Genomic DNA, 17,940 nt, shown 5'->3' with positions numbered 1-17,940 from the left:
TCCTTTTTCTTTTTTTTAAATAGGAATTTTTCTCTTTCTCCGTATCTTAGCTGTTCCTTTCATACATAAACAATGTGTCTAAAAAATAAATAAAGACCTTGAACAAGATTAAACAGCAATTCAGGGACAGAATCAAATGTAAAGTTTTGGTACTTTCTGTATTGAACTATGTCCTAGAATCTTCTGGTTGTAATCCTTGATGTAACTAAAATGGGTATCATGACCATGAAGCGTGTTCAGTGGTAGAAAACAATTATTAAAACTCAAGGTAGCGAGTCAATTATCATATGGTTTCACTTATTTGTGGAGCATAAGAAATAACACGGAGGACATGGGGAGATGGAGAGAAGAAGGGAATTGGAGGAAATTGGAGGGGGAGATGAACCATGAGAGACTGTGGACTCTGAAAAACAATCTGAGGGTTTTGAAGGGGTAGGGGGTGGGAGATTGGGTGAGCCTGGTGGTGGGTATTATGGAGGGCATGTATTGCATGGAGCACTGGGTGTGGTGCATAAACAATGAATTCTAGTACACCAAAAAGAAATTAAAAAAATTAAAAAATTAAAAAAAAACTCAAGGTAGCAAAGGACAGCAGAAATTTCCTTCCATCTCCCTCTCTCCCTCCCTCTCTCTCTCTTTCCTTCCTTCCTCTTTCTTTCTTTCTTCTTCCCTCCCTCTTCTTCCTTCCTTCCTTCCTTCCTTCCTTCCTTCCTTCTTTACTTTTAAAGATTTTACTTATTTGAGAGAGAGAAAAAGAGCAGGATGGAGGGGCAGAGGGAGAGAGAGAGTCTCAAGCAGATACCCCGCTGAGCACAGAGCCCAACCTGGGGCTCGATCTCATGATCCCAAGACCATGACCTGAGTTGAAATCTAGAGCCATACACTCCACTGACTGAGCCGCTCCAGCATCCCAGTGTAATTTTCTTCTTTAACTGAGTGAAATAATAATGATTCTGCATCTGGGATTTAGTAACGGATTAGAAACTCAAAGTATATATATTCATACTCTTGTATTCTGTCCTGTCCCAATCCTACACAAAATGACGGCTTCCCTGTTATAAAACAGAGGTGGCCTCCTCTTTAATAGCGAAGCACTCCTTCATCTCATCTTCCCATGAAACCTCGCAATGATAGCAGGTTCCAGCGACCCTGGATGGTCAGCAGTCCATACTGGCGTTTCTCCACTTAGTTTGAAGGTACGAAACCAAATGAGAATCACAATTTTATCGCAAGGAGCTCATAGACTATTTATGAAGCTAGACTATTTATGAAGCGGGACTTTCTCAGAAAGAATTAGAATACGGAGTAACTATATGACTACTATAGGAACCTGTGGGAGAGTAAGGCTGGATTGATACAAAGACTTGAGTGAGATCTTGAAGAACAGTGACATGTTTATGAAAATAGGGTGAAAGGCCTTTGAAGGGTGGCAAAAGATACTTGTGCAAATGTACAGAGCTGAGGAAACTCAGTGCCACAGGTAACAGAATTCTGCAGCCTTGATGGGTACCCTGAAGCCTTTCTTCCACATGTGCCCGAGCAACTACTTCATCAGTTGTGTGTCTCCCATTCACGTATGGTGTGTTCTTGGGCGGGCTGATTGGTGCAGGGTAAGCTGACGCTGTGGCCCTTCTCCTCATCCCGTAGCTTAGTATCTCCGCTCTCCCTGTCCTTTCCAACTCATACCTTTGAAAGTTTTCCTTCTGCCTGCATTTGAGGGCAGGGGCAGAGTGTAGTATCACTGTAAAGAATTTGCTATACCTCTTACTGATTCAACGGCCGGCACTGTATGTTCACCTGTGATTGAGATTCTTACAGCTGGGGATGAGCTAGATGGACTCCTCATAATGATGACTCTTTCTGTAATATGGATTTTGGGTGGTTTTACCATGAAGCTAATGAAGCTTTGGCTTCAGAGCCTGGCACTTACTTGGGTCCTTCCTAAGACCCTAAATGGAGCCTTATCAATGCACATGGCCAGATGTCTTGGCAGAGTTTGTAAAGTAAGGCATTTAATCCTCAACTGGTTAAAAAAATATCTTTCAGCATTAAAAAAGACAAACAAACTATTTCCTCCTTAACCAGCCTTTTTAGACTTTTTTTTCCTAATTGTCTTCCTCTATGAAATTTTAATAACACCCATGGACTATATATCTGTTGTGCATTGTGTGTATATTTTTGATTTATGTATAAAGGAGAGTAAGATTTTTCACCCCGTAGAACCGACTTTTATATCCTTGAGCTGATATTGTCCTCATTGAGAACACACAGCTTAACATTACTGTCTCCTTCTGCTCCAGCTTCCCTATGTCAGACTTCTCTTTGTATCACCTGGTTATGGAAGTGGACACAAATATTTTGGGAGCTCACCAGGAGGAAATTGAGTGGGGAAAACATTTAGTTTGGACTTCATGGGACAGGCTTACATCGTTTGCAGTTACTTTCATGTATAGTCACTGCTAATAATTTCAGTCTAGGACTAGCTTCCAAGAATACTCTTACCACTTACTGTGCAGATCTATCCAAAGTCACGGTGAAAAAAATGCAGGGGCAGAGATCAGGTCATCACAGGAATGTGTCTTGGGGGCATCCAGCACAAGAAATGTGTGAGTTGTGGAAAAGAAACAATGTTTGAAATGTACAGGGTCAGAGCTAGCTAAATCCAACAGCTCATATATGGAAAGAACTTAGAGAGGTAATCTCAAATTTGACAATATTCTTAATTTACATAAATCATCAATGTTAAGTTGTAAAGGTGAAATAAATTTCTTACACCATTAATAAAACAAAATTCAGATTTCTGTGCATAAGCTATGAGAAATTCACTTGCATTAGTCCTTCTGCTATGAATGACTACCTGAGTCCAAAAAAAAGGGGGGGGGCAATACAAAACAAAACAGATACAAATTTGAAGGTACAGGGAAGCTATGAAATTGAATAGGACTTTAGGGGTCTGATCTGGAGGAGAAGAGAAGCACACCAGGTGAGCTATGCATTCTGTACTATTATTCCTTTCAAGTCATTCACATATTTATAAGCATGGCAGCAGTATGAGACTGAGAAGCTCAAGAAGAAAGTTGCTCAAACTGAACTGATATTCAAGGCCAAAGAAGAATGACCCAGGGAAAATGCCACTCTTTTTCACTTCAAAAATAAACATTTCACTTAGGACTCCAGAAATTCTGAAAAACAATTAAACATACACCCTTTCATGTTTCAAAACATATTAACAAGCTAGACATAGAGGGTACCATATTTAATATGAAAGGGAATATCAACAACAACAACAGAAACTATTAAATATCATACTCAATGATGAAATCTTGACCACTTCTCTCCTGAGGTTGGAAATGAGATGTGCACAGGCCTCATCACCAGTTTTCACCATCATAGCAGAAGTTCTAAATTGCAAGAACAGGAGGTAAGAATCACAATAATTGGAAACAAAGAAGTAAAAGGATCATTGTTTACAGATGATGTGAGTGCATATCCAGAAAATACAAATGAATCTACAGATTGACTATTTGTATTCAGATTTTTACAGTTTAGCCATGCAAAGATCAATTTTGTTTCTATATATCAGAACCATTATAAATGAAATTCAAAAGATGAGGGGTGCCTGGGTGGCTCAGTGGGTTAAAGCCTCTGCCTTCGGCTCAGGTCATGATCCCAGGGTCCTGGGATCGAGCCCCACATCGGGCTCTCTGCTCGGCAGGGAGCCTGCTTCCTCCTCTCTCTCTGCCTGCCTCTCTGCCTACTTGTGATCTCTTTCTGTCAAATAAGTAAATAAAATCTTAAAAAAGAAATAAAAAGATGCCATCTATTACAGCATCAAAATTATTACGTTTCTAGGAATAAAGCTAATAAAGAATGTGTCTAAGCCTTCTACAACAAACATGACATAATGATAATGAAAGAATTTAAAGAATGTTTTTTTTTTAATTTAAAGAATGTTTAAGAAAATGAAGGTAAAACTACATTCATAGATTGAAAGGCTCATTATGGTTAAGATGATCAATATGGTTAAGATGACACCCCAATTTATGTGTAGATCAATGTTGTCTCAGTCAACATCACAGAAATAGCTCTCTTAGAATTTAATAAGCCAATTTGAAACGTATATGGAAATGAAAGGAACCAAGAATACCCAAAGACAGCCATAAAAAAAGAAAAACAAACCTGGAAGGTTGAATTTAAACATTTGTTTTAAAGCTACAATCATTAAGATAGTGTTAATTTATGCAGAGATAGATAAATACACCAACGAAAGGGAATGGAACATGCAGGAAGACTCTTAAATTTGGTTTATGCAAAGTTGATGTTACTTTGCAAAGGGAAATGATGTACTTATCAATAACTAGTGCTAGGCCAATTGCATATTCATGAATGCAGCCAAACATATGCAGCCCGTAAAGTACGAAAAAAGAATTATAGAGGCACAAATTTATTAATTTAAATGTTACGATTCTTAGTGAATTTTGTAATGTGGTGTCTACTTTTAAAATTTAGTGATTTATTTTTATTTCTTGTCTTATAAGCTTCATTTTTTACCACTTTTCCATTTGTAATTGGAATAATCCTTCTTAAAGAGGGCTCTTCTAATTGGGTAAGTTCAGATAAAATGCATCATGGATCTGCCCCTGGCTGTATCAGCTTCATGTAACAGCTGGTTAAGGGATGGGGGGATGTAGCCAGAAAGTGGGATGCTGGACTTTTAAGACTTCTGAGAAGTAGTCATATTCCATGTGGCTGAGATCCCAAGTACTGCCCTGGAGGTGAGCAGATGTGGAGGGGGAGGAGGAGTCATTCTCGTGAACACGTCCAGAATTCAAGAAGTTCGTTTTCCAGTGAGTTATTTTAGATGGTACTCTTGCCAAGACTTAGACGTGTCAAATACCAGTGAGGTTCCAGCTAAGAGAGTTGGGAGTTCATGACGTTGAGTGAAGTCTTAAACCTTTCATAGAATAAGATGAGGTGTCTTAGGAGGGTGGTAGATAACAGAGACAGGAGAAGTAGAGTTCAGTATGATTTTCTGAGCCTCACAGTGGATGAACTTCCACAAATGTTGAAAAAGTAACAGTCTGGAAATGATAGGGTTAACGAACCGTGTCTTCTTCAAGTCAATACCTTATTTGCACACCGCTATCATTTTTACTCATTGTCATGACTTATTAGCTTGTTTTCCTCCTCCTATAGACTGTGAACTTCTAGAGGAATGAAAGATTTATTGGATCATTTTGCTTAAATAAATATAAGTCCTGTGTGGGAATTCTACTTTTTAATCATTTTATTCTAATGCCTAATATACAGTGGAAACTTTCTAAATGTTTATTGCATTAAGAACAAAAAGGTGAATGATAAAATACATTATTTTCTATGATGTGGCTCTATTTCTACCCTTTATTTCTATAAATACTACTGTCCCTTAACACCAATTTCCACCATTCACTAAGATTTCTTTCTCCTCCAGAGATATATCATCAAAATTTATGAACATGTCCTGGAATTTCAAAAAAAATTGAGGATTAGTGCTCTGGCTCACCTGGATTAATTTCATTTTTAATCTGTACTTTGAAATTTATTGTCCTTGTTTTGTCAGTAGCCCTTCTAAATTTTTCACTGACTCAGATTAATCTCAACTTTCTGGGCTGACCTTAATGTTGTCACTTGCATGGACAAAGTAGCTTTCTGGATGTCAATATTCCATCTTAGGAATAAGAGAGAATGATTTAGTACAGGCAAATTCAATCTCAGAGCAAAATAAATGTTTTTACTTAAGGTCAATAATCCTTTTATAGTGGAAGCATTATGATTTTTTTGTTTGTTTGTTTAAATACAACCTCTAATACTTCAGCCTTAAGACAGTTATTACTGACATGTTCCCACTCATGGGCCAAAATAAGTTTTCATGTATGGCTTTAAACCAGAATTCATTTTGGGAAATAGGCACTATCAGCTCACCTCCTCCGTGAACCAGCTAAGTATGTGGCATGCTTTCTGGCTAAGTGTGTGGCAGAAGCTAACATTGGTTAACCATTCTCTATCACTCAAGCACAGAGTTAATACCAAGAGAAGATGACATAATCTAATTTATCCTCCTTGACAATATTCTGATTATAAGTACCATTATTTCCACTGAAAAAAATGAAGAAATAGAGGTTTAAAGAAGTTGTGTAACCCGTCCACATTTAGCTAGTAAGTGGCAGAACCAGGACTCAAGCCACGGTTTTTCGGATTGCCATGGTTGTTCCCTCTACCACAGTGCTTTGACTTTACCATCTGTTATAAAAGGAATGAAATTTGTGTGAAAATACTGGAAAGTAGGGGGCCTGGGTGGCTCAGTGGGTTAAGCCTCTGCCTTTGGCTCAGGTCATGATCTCAGGGTCCTGGTGTCGAGTCCCACATCGGGCTCTCGGCTCAGCAGGAAGACTGCTTCCTCCTCTCTCTCTGCCTGCCTCTCTGTCTACTTGTGATCTCTGTCTATCAAGTAAATAAATAAAATCTTTAAAAAAAATACAGGAAAGTTGTCACAGTGCTTACACCTTGTCAGACAAAAAAGCCATTTATCAATTCAAAAATCTGTTTTCCACACTATTACAATCCAGCCTAAGGCTCTTGCATCAGTGAACGTCTTCTCTACTCTGATCCACGGCCATTTTTGCCAAATAACTGGCAGGCACTTCCTTTACTTCACTCTGTGGTAGGTAAGAATGATAGTGTCCCATTTCCTTGGTCTCTGATGTGTGCTTTGTTTTGCTGAAAACCTCCATAATTTTTATAAAACAAATACTCCTGTTAGGCTTCTTTGATGTCCACTATTGTGTTTAGCCCACAACTAAGATTGTAGTAAGACTGGAATCAACTTTCAGCCCACATTGAACTGAAAGGGATCCACACTTAAAGAAAACATACTATTTTCAAAAGATAAAATATTAGAATGTATTCATAAAATATTAAACATATGCAGATGTTTGAATATAGTTTAATATGTTTATCATATGTGATATATTTTAGATATGTAATATATATTATAGATCATATATACATATATGCTCTTTAAGTTCATATTGTTTCCGGTAGTGACAAGGACTTGGTATTCCTCTCAAGTACCGATAAGATTTTTTTGAATACTTTGCTTTCATTCATTAAACCATTGGTTCACTCATTTGGGAAACACTGTGAACTGGGGAGCCAGAAATGGTTGGGTTTCAATACCAGCACTGCCATTGAATTGCTAGATGTCCTTGAACATAGAAGTTATGTTGCCTCTATGATCCTCCATCCTTTCCATTGCAGAATAAAGATGAGAATAATACCTAAATCATAGGATTTAATTTGATAATATCTATAAATAATATGATAATATCTATGCAGTATCTGGAACAGTACTTAGGAAATGTGTATCACTTTCTTCCATTAATGTATTCTCAAAATCTATTTTTGTCTTTAACAAATTACATATAAGAGAAATTGAGAAATTTGCAGGACGCAACTTAGGTGTGAGCAGATCAATCTTCCTCATCAGGATGCATGGCATATTTCCATGCTTTTTTCCACCTGTACCTCTATTGTGCATTGTCCCCTACCTTGCTCCCATCTTCATCTGCGGAAGTTTTTCAGAACTGAGCTCCAGTGCTCTCTTCCCAGGAGAGCCTTCCTTCTTCCAGCAGAAGCACTATGTCATCTACCTCCCTCCCAGAGTCTATTATCTCTGTTCAGAGTCTCTCTTACAGGATTTGCTACACTCTACTGTCATGGATTTCACCTTTGTCTTATTTCGTTCAAGTGCTAGTTCTGAAGCTTCCTCCTATACGTTTAAATTGCATTCTGGATTTCAAGGACCTCTCCTGTTTGGGGAGCTCATGAATATCCACTATCACTGTAAAGAGAAGTATCTTTACGGTCAAATTGACTTGGGTCCGTTTGGAAAGGCTTAGCAAATTCTTGGTGCCCTGGCAAGCAGGCTTTCCTGGAAGATCAACAGTCAATATGTGTAGGACTCTTAATGAAAAGCACTCAGCAGACAGTAATGAAAAGAATGGGTAATGAGCGGGCAACATGGGCTATATCATGGGTTTTAGAGTGGCTCTTATTTTTTTCCCTTTTGCTGGTGAAGGATGGGGTTAGGCAGAACCTCAATCCTGACTCTGTTTCCCCTCATATTGCCCCCTCATATTGCATGTAACTAATTTCCTGGTTTCACCAAACTCCTACAGAGGTAACCAAGCCCTCATATTCTTCTAGCCTGGATGACCTTCATCTTGTATTCTTTCCTCCCAAATTCTTTCTTTTTCTTTTTCCAGCTCAGTATTGAAGCATAAACTCTATTTTACTTCCATCAGGATCTTCTCTTTTGATTCTCAAGAACTTCAGCCAAACATTTCCTCTTGGAAATCAAAAGCTTTTGCTTTCAATTATTGTGTCTGATGTAGGCTTCAAGGGCTTATTTTGAAGTTGAAAAAAAATCACCATTTTTTCCTCTCTGCTTTAATAATCCTGATTCTCTGAGAATTATTTTGTGGATGCCTCTGACTAAATAAGAAAATGGCCACATACAAAGAAGAGCAGAAGGGAAAATTATCAAGGTTGATATTTCAGAATAATATATTTGACACAACTTTATATTACAGATATTTGCATGCATCACATCTTTTCAGAAAGTGTAAATCCCTTCAAGTCAGTTTAATCTTGTCTCTTTTTATATCCTCTCAAAGTACCAAGCCTTTTTATCTTGCATAGAGTAAGTAATAAATAGTAAATATTTGAATTAAATTGAAAAGGCACAATATATGTTTTTGAAAATATAAGGGTAAAGCCATATGGAAGAACTTAGGGAGACAATAAATACATAGGCACTGCGACGTGCTAATCAATTAATTCAGATATACAAAACAATGGTACTTTGAAAGTTAAAAACATGCAGAGAATTGTATTAGCCTTTCTCAGAAGGCCATGTTAGTAAGACAGGTGACACAAATTTAAATATTTCTTTGCCCCCCCATCTGAATTCTACATTCCATCTAAATAAATTAAGACTTGTTTGACTAATTGTACCTGTGCAGCCCATTCAAAATCAAATTATTTATATAAAACCACGGAATATTAGTTGGAGATATTGCAAATAAAATTTAAAAGCTCTTTTTTATGTTTTTAGGTATATAAGGTGTTGTTTACCAGAAATGATTCCACCATTTTAGTTAATTGTTCTTTTCACGGCTATTGTTTTTATTCAGGTGACAAAGGGGAAAAGGGTTTGCCTGGGATACCAGGAGGAAAAGGCAAAGCAGGTAGGACATGTTCATTTTTCTCTTAAATTTCTAGCATCATTCCAAATGTATTTATCTTTAAAAATAAATACATTTTAAGAAAAAACCATAGTCCTCTCAATGCTTAACCTTATTTTCCTCAGGCCAGAGGGAAGAAAAGAAGGGAACTTTCCTCTCTATCTGCTGGTGACTTTCCGAGCCCTAGGGTAGGGAATGATGGCACATTCCATCCTAGTCATGCTTAGTTGGAGGAAGTGAACGCAGCACATCAGGAAGCAGCCTTCATTGTCCTAGGCAGAGGAAAATCCACCATTGTCTCAACAGGAGGACTACACTAGCATACCCTACATTCCTCCAGCATCTCAACCAAACAGGGGCCGGCCCTGTTTGCCCACAGCAAACTGGCCCAATCTGGAAAGACCCCATGGATACAGAACACGCCTTCAACGGTCAGAGAGAGTCTCCCTGAGTCCTGAAAGAGTTTTATTTCCAGTGGTATGTGCAGGGAAAGAAAGTAGATTGCTCTGGGGGAGATCACTGAGGTATACTGAAGACGAATTCTAAGAACTGTTTTAAATTCCGTATATTTAACTGTGAATGTGAATAAATAAAGCCACAGATTCCCCCCCCCCCTTTGGCTAATAAAATTCTTTTTGCTTTTCAACTGCCAAAGAAGTAAACAAAAGGGACTGATTATATGAAGCAGTCATTAAATAGAAAAAGAGAATCATTTGAATTTCACATCATTTTCCTTATACTTCTTTCTCTGTCACAATATCAGCAGGTAGTTGAAAAGGTAAATGAGCAAAGAGGGAATGAATGGCAGAAATTAAAATCAGAGTTAATCCACAAATGGGACAACTGCCTCTTGAAATTAGAAGTTGAATCTATTCACAAGACTTCAACTTATTCTTGAAACATTTAAGGATCATTCAAGCTGTATTTGAAATGGATAATCAGAATTATCATTTGGTTTCATCATGAAAGTTTTCTCCTCTCTTGAGAGAGTTGTGTGAGCCAGTGAGCTAGTTGTGTGAGCCAGCCTACAGTTAGGAGAAGGGAAGACTGACTAGAAATTTGTTTTAAGAAAGCTGTAAAGATTTTATTTTGAGACTGGACGGGCACATTCTGTGTTCGAAAAAACGCCAACGGTCCAGAGTATGTGTGCAGGGGTTGGCCATATTTATTCTTCTCTTTACAAATCTGGTTTAGAGCTGTGTTTTTAACTCATCCAAAATACTTAAGAAGATATTTTATAAATTCCTGAAGAAAATGAAATGTGTAAGCCTTGTCTTAAGTAAAAGACTAAAAGTATAGCCATTCACACAAAGATATGACCAGACTAGGAAGAGATAGTAAAGATTGAGAATAGAGCAATTGCCCTTTCCAACTGATCTATATGTGCTCCAACATGAATTCACAGTTTTTGTCATTTAAAAGGCACTGTCTGTGACTGTGGAAGGTACCGGAAAGTTGTTGGACAACTGGATATTAGTGTCGCTCGCCTCAAGACATCTATGAAGTTTGTTAAGAATGGTGAGTATATCCTCTTTTGCCTTGTGCCATCTACCAGTTTGATCTCTTTTGACATTACAATTCCAGTATTCAGAGTGGGAAATACCTAGGGTCAGACAAAAGCCTACTGAGATAGTGTCACCCCTGTACATGTCCCTCAAAATGCTAATGATCTGCTCAGACTCCAGGACACTCTGGGACCAATACCTACATATATTCACATGTACTGCATTGCCTATGAGTAGAAAAAGACACCTTCTGGAGAGAAGGGAATGGAAAAAAGGGTAGAGTTTGGCAAGACATGCCTTAAGAATAGAAAGGGACAGGATTGTCAAAGAGAGCTAGCATCTCAGAAAAAAGAAGTAATAGTAAAAACAATAGCTATTTTCTTGAGTCCTTGAAATAATACCTAGGGTGCATGTATTATGATTACCCTGAGGCTTAGAGAAATTACCTTGCCCATAGATACAGAGCTAATTAACAGATCAGGGATTTGAATACTGGTTTCACTGATGGCCTTAGCCTCAAAACACCTCAACAGAACATTGTGTTTCTCTGAATTGTGCAACTTCCCGCATTAGCCATTTTTGTTACCCCTTCCCATTTCCCCATTGTAGTTAGAAGTGAAGCCCTTCAGGTGGGCTATGTATTCTCTTCTGAGACAGGATGAATGAGGAATCTATTGTAATTGCAGTTGAAATTGGTCTTCTTTTGTTGTACTTTTATTTATTGTAACCCAGCTATGTTTATTGTACATTATTAGAAACACACATATGCCATCTTGCGTTCTTCATCTTGTAATACTCTTAACTGTAACTCTGGTTATAATTAGTACTGAGATGCTGTCTCTGACATGGCTCAGATTCTCATGAAGAAAATCAGACCCTCGAGGTTCCACACAGAGCAGTAGTTTTTGACTTTTATTGTGTGGTCACAGATTTCTTGGTAAATTTTGATTTTTAGACCCAAAGAAATATATGTAGATCCCCTCAAAACCTAAAACACATTTAACATATTAAGAGCTCAGGATGACTCTGGGTCCCCAATTCTGTCCTGAAAATTTTTCAGTAGCTCAGAACTTCGTGTATGTGGAGTGAACATGGACAAACTCAATCTACATACATGTTCATAGCCCAGGAATTCAACCCAAAGGGGACAAATTTCTATATTATTCCTATGTTCATTCAATAAGCATTTACCATCCAAAGCAGTTTTGCAGGCTCCGAGGCTACAGAGTGGTAATGACATGGTCCTTTTCCTCAAGACATTCATAGTTTAGTATGTGAGGCATGCAGACCAACAATTAGATTAGAATGTGTTGAGTGATGCAAAAGAGGAAGAGGAGGGAGCTGTGGAAACATGGGGGAGTGTACACAAGAGCCCCATGCCTGTCCAGAGACATTGGGAAGGCTCTTATAGGAGAAAATACTTCCACTGGGATCTAAATGACAAGTAGGAGTTTTCCAGGTAAAGCAGTGAGAAGACTTTCCAAGCATGAAAGAAGTCATGGAAATGGAAGAGAGAAGGGCTTGCTCTTGGGACGCTAAGTACGGCAAAGCATAAAGTAGGATGGGAAAAGAGTTTGAGAGGAGTTGTGCGGCAAGACAAATAGCATATAGCAAACCTTTGTTAAAAGAGTCTCCTCTTCACAATTGTGTGAGGAGTTAAGGAGGAAGGACAGGGAAGACAAATGGCAGGACTTTGTTCTCCATTTGATAACTACAAAGGTGATAAAAATATTTAACCAGTGCCTACCTCATACTAGGGGCTGGCAAAATAATTGTTGAACATCAAATAAGTGAAGTTAAATCCAGCAATATTATATACTTGCTTTTTCTTCTTTTGAGATGCCTAATTATGCTCATCTTTTCCTCTCTGCAAAGCCATAGCAGGGATTAGGGAAACTGAGGAGAAATTCTACTACATCGTGCAGGAAGAGAAGAACTATAGGGAATCCCTGACCCACTGCCGGATCCGGGGTGGGATGCTGGCCATGCCAAAGGATGAAGCTGCCAACACACTCATCGCTGATTATGTGGCCAAGAGTGGCTTTTTCCGGGTGTTCATCGGGGTGAATGACCTTGAGAAGGAGGGACAGTATGTGTTCACAGACAACACTCCCCTGCAGAACTATAGCAACTGGAGAGAAGGGGAGCCCAGTGACCCCTACGGTCATGAGGACTGTGTGGAAATGCTGAGTTCAGGCAGATGGAATGACACAGAGTGTCATCTCACCATGTACTTTGTCTGTGAGTTTGTCAAGAAGAAAAAGTAACTCTGCTCATTACCCATTTGTTACTTCTCTGTGACTGTCATTGCAGTTATTTTTATATATCCTTTTCTTTCTAATTAAGCCAAATTCATTCTGACTCAAGACAAGTAGAAAACGCTGAGCTGGGGTTTGAAGTCCTCATTGCCACGGTCTTCTTTGATGACTTTGAACATTTTCATACACAGTATATGATCGAACCAATAGCTCACCAAGTTACATGGATCCACAGAGAGAGTTTGAATTACTAGTTGTGCAGGATGTGGTTCTCTATGTGTCAAATGAAATGTTCTCTTGCCATTCGCTCTACTGCCTCTCCCTAGACCCTGAAACCACTGTTTATTTAGCCCGGTGGATAACTGAACTGTTGGCTGGTGATGATTAGGCTAACTTGCCCTTGCTCAAAGCCAGACATATGAGAAGACCTTCTGTTAGGAATGCAGAGATATTATCTGTCTTTGAAGCCAAGATTCTCTATTCTTTGACTGGTCACTCACCATGGCTATAGTCACACTTGAAAGGTCCTCCTGTTTGCATAGATATAAAAGGACTTCAACCCCAAACCTCTATTTGAGAAACTTCTGGTCTGTGACCCATTCCAGACCATATGGAATCACATAGACAACTTCCGTGCTTCTGATTCATTATGGCCTTCAAAGAGGTCCACCAAACATTTGCCGTGGCCTCTTTCTATAGCCCCACAACTGCATCCCAGGGCTTTAAGTTTTAAATCTGATTTGTGGAAAGGGAAACTTTAGAAATTGAAAGAGAGAGAGAGAGAGGATTTTCCCCAAACACTATTATCTATAATCTTCCTGTTAAATTGCCCCTTGCTACTAATATGGCCCCATTTTTCTTTGTCTTGGATTTAGCCTTATCAATTTTTCTCCCCTGAGGCATGGGGAATGAAGGAAGGAATTTGTGAAGCTTTCAGAAAACTCTAGAAGCTTTAAGATGTTACCAATGTCAAGTCACCATGTTCTCTCCTCCTTACCTCTAATATATCACTTAGGGTGACATTCCATGGGAGGCCTTTTACTTTCTGTATTCATATGTTGTAAAGACCCCATACCAGGGATGCTCTTTGTAGTACTCTGACATCACATGTATGTGGCAGGTGTGGAGTTTGGAACATGCCTCTGACTCACACTTATCAAGCTGGTAAAATTCTACATTTTACCATTTTGCATTGTAAACTTGATCTACAATCAAAACTCAAAGCACCTTCCATTTCAATTTTGAAAATAATATAGTTCAACAGAACCCTAGATTTTCCCCTTAAAAACTGCTGTTCTGGTTATAGTTTGTGACATATGATTAGACTGTTTAAAATGCTGGCAAATGGTTAATGAAATAAGAGAAACAGATCAACAACCTATGTTCACCTTAAACCATCTGTCCATGATTTCACCCATGACTAGCTGGTTATGAGATAAGATTTAATTAGGTTTATCCCAAGCCACAAACTCAGGTCCTACAGGGGCCATACAAGATGATATAAATAAATCAAATTGAATGGATGGGGATCCTAGTACTGAACACAACTTATTCTAAAGGAACCAGCTTCCCTCCTCTCCACTCCCACGCCAGCCCCCCTCTCTGTTATGTTTCTGTGGAGGACCCAGTATCACTACATGCTCTGATATTTCAAGAGAAGTTAGAAAGCTGGAACTTGATGATGTATATTCATATTTTTAACTATTGGCAACTAGTTAGTTTTCAGCTCAAGTTTTAAGTCACACAAAATAGTCTGCTAGGCCAAAAAAAAAAGGGGGGGGAGAGTGATTTTTCATTTCTCATCTCTGGGGAGAAGTTCTGAAGGTTCTAACCATGTTGAATGTCATGAGGATACCGTGACATTAAAGTCAAGGTCTCCCTTTATACTTCAGTTAATTCAGCTTAATTACAGGAATTCGTTCAATGTTTGCCATTTGTCAGTTTCATAAACTAGTTACACACTCAGATTTTTGAGGATGTGGCCTATGATATTTTGAAGGCAAGTCCGTTTAATAAGAATTACAAAGCAGAACACTCTATCAAAGCCAGTAACCTTGGGTGGAATGCAAGCCAGTCAAGACCATGAGGAACAAGAACCTAGGAATGGTTGGAGGAAGAGAAAGGGATAAGAGGAAAGAGGAGAAGGGATGGACAGAAATCATTGCCTAGAGGCATGTGGCAGTGGGATCCACGTTCTGATCTGTTCTGGATGGCTGAAGTATGAATATTTATTGTGTGTACTGTAAGTACTATTATTATTATTATTAAAGCATTTCTTGTAATGACTCATCTTTGCTGCCAATGCTTCCAAGAGAAGATGACAGAGTATCTAAGGCACCACACACCTGATTAGATTTACTAAAATTTTGTGAAACCCTTTGTGCTTTATAAATATCCTCACACATCATTTTTCATTTGATCCTGATAAACTTAGTGCAATAGGAAGGGAACGTGTTTCCATTGCCATTTTCCCAATGAGAATACTGAGAGCCAAAGGAGCTAGGCAATTTACCAAAGTTGACTCATTTGGGATAAAAGTAGACTCCAGCCTGCTGATCAAAACTACCGAGCCAGTGTTCTTTCCAGCTCGTTTGTTGTTCATTAAATAGGAGCTCCTCCATGATTCTCCATGATAGCAGGAACTCAACTAATCTCTCTTGATTACTTTCCAAAGCTAAGCATTAGAGTCAATTAACAAAGATACGGCGGATTTGGAAACTTACAAATTTGGTGCTCCCTGGTTTGTTTCCGAATTCATTAATGTCTAAACCTGGCATGAATGTTGGGGAGGTAACTTAGTAAAGCCTCACTAGTTCTGCAGATAGCTACAGATATAGGGAAAGCAAAACAGATAAATGAAAATTGAGATTTGCTCAAAATAAAAATGGGGAAATAATTTTTTTGCCCCATGAAAATTCTGAGCATTCTCTTAAATAATTAACATGTAAAATCAATTTTTATTCTCCAAAAGTTGAATTTATACTCAACTTTTCAGGGATACACCTGTGCACCTCTCAAGACTGCATAAAGTTTCCAAGGGAAGAAAATAAAAAAATATATATTTACAACCTCACTTCCCAAAGCAACACATTCCATGATGAGGTAAGAAGAAATGCTTTTTGTCCAGAGTTATTGCCCAAACACTGTGGAACGGTGCATACCCAGTGCTGAGACAGATAGAGACATTGATTACACTTTGGACAACTCACCCATAAGAACTGCTGGTACTTAAATATATATATATATATATATATATATATTCATATATATGTGTATTACTGCTTAAACCTATGTTAACCATATACGGGCTGATTTATTATTAACCAACTAATTTTCACCTTTCTGGATTGCATAATTTGAAAAAAAACAAGGTATTTTGTTGACTAGGAAAGATTAATTAAATAGCAGTATCCACTGCATTATTAAGAGATTGAGACTAAATGTTTGTAGGTATTCTTTCTAATAAGAAAATTATGATGATAAGATTCCATGCAGTACTGGGGCGCCTGGGTGGCTCAGTGGGTTAAAGCCTCCACCTTCGGCTCAGGTCATGATCCTGGGGTCCTGGGATCGAGCCCCGCATGGGGCTTTCTCAGCGAGAAGCCTGCTTCCTCCTCTCTCTGCCGGCTTACTTGTGATCTCTGTCTGTCAAATAAATAAAAATCTAAAAAAAAAAAAAAATATTCCATGCAGTACCAACTGCACCATGCAGTGCAACTGTAAGCATATCACTTTAAAAATCTAGATTTGGTGTCATGATGTCGTGAATTCCAACTGTGCCACTTACCAGCCCTATTAGGGGAAAATTTCCATGCTCTGAACCTTGTTCTCCTAATCTGTATGATTCCTCCACACAGAGTACTGGGACAATTAAAGATGTAACATGTAATGAGTTAAGAAACAGGGTACCAACCAGACATATTACATGGGGTAATAAAACTTAACCATTACTATCAGCTCCCTGCTGAAAAGAAACAAGTCATATTTTAAGATACAGGGTTCCCCCTATTCTTGAAAGTAGAGCATTCTATGAAACCTTTACTAACTGAAACAGTGTGAAGCTAAGAAATGATTACCATTAATTTATATGGAACATTTTTTAGTATTCCCACCCCACCCCCCAAAATCACCTCTCTTAGGCTTTTCTGATACCTTAGGACACATGTTGCTAATGATGCATGAAATAAGTCAAGGTAAAGCCCAGATGTCCACAGACACAGATCAGAACTCTGGCGGTTGATGCTGGACCGGGAGTGTGGGTCCTGGGGAAGGAGTTTGGTGGGGCGGCTGTGGTTGCTCGGGGTACAGCTGCCTTTATCAGGGCCGCTGCCAAACCAACACTGAATCCTGTGTTCACTTTGGGGCTTTTCCCCATAAAAGGGAAAATTCTCTTCAGATGTCTTTCAGTTAGTGAGAGCAGGTACCAATGCAGGTCTTTCATAAAAGCAAAATGGCGTCACGCAAACTTACACACACAAAAATGACTTAAGGGACAAACTGTACATAGCTAGCACATACACTCTATGTATGTATATACGGATAGGCTGTACATGTGTCTTTGTGTGTGTAAACACAGACAGGTCACTTTTCTCATCCTCATTTCTAGATAAAATTCTTACCTTCAGGGCAGGTAACACATCGGCTGAAAGTTGCACTGCTGGTTGGAGTTAGCGTTGAGATGGATTCTGAAACCATTTCTACTTTTGATTGATTCTAAACCCATTCCTACTTTTCCTAAGATGCAGTTCATTTGAACCCATGTTTATCACACAAAAAGTAACTATTTCTTAAAACTTAAAAATGAAACCATCAACTTGCACCACCTTGAGGTTGTAAGACCTTCATAATCTAGCTGATAAAATTTGAGGGGAAAAAAGAAGAAGGACGGTGAAA

The 17,940-nt window shown here is 38.6% G+C and overlaps 1 protein-coding gene across 1 annotated transcript in view; it reads left to right on the top strand.

The window, feature by feature from the left end:
- Window positions 1–16,562, top strand: part of COLEC10 (collectin subfamily member 10) — a 40,404-nt gene extending 23,842 nt beyond the window's left edge. The window contains exons 4-6 of the mRNA XM_045997877.1: window positions 9,234–9,287; window positions 10,707–10,802; window positions 12,665–16,562. Coding sequence (XP_045853833.1) covers window positions 9,234–9,287; window positions 10,707–10,802; window positions 12,665–13,056 — 542 coding nt within the window. The 3' untranslated portion in view covers window positions 13,057–16,562. The remainder of the gene's footprint in view (window positions 1–9,233; window positions 9,288–10,706; window positions 10,803–12,664) is intronic.
- Window positions 16,563–17,940: the final 1,378 nt, after the last annotated feature.

Source organism: Meles meles, chromosome 1, assembly GCF_922984935.1.
Source record: "Meles meles chromosome 1, mMelMel3.1 paternal haplotype, whole genome shotgun sequence".
Lineage (NCBI taxonomy): Eukaryota > Metazoa > Chordata > Mammalia > Carnivora > Mustelidae > Meles > Meles meles.
The sequence above is the reverse complement of the archived record's forward strand: the minus strand, read 5'-3'. Positions and strand labels throughout refer to the sequence as shown.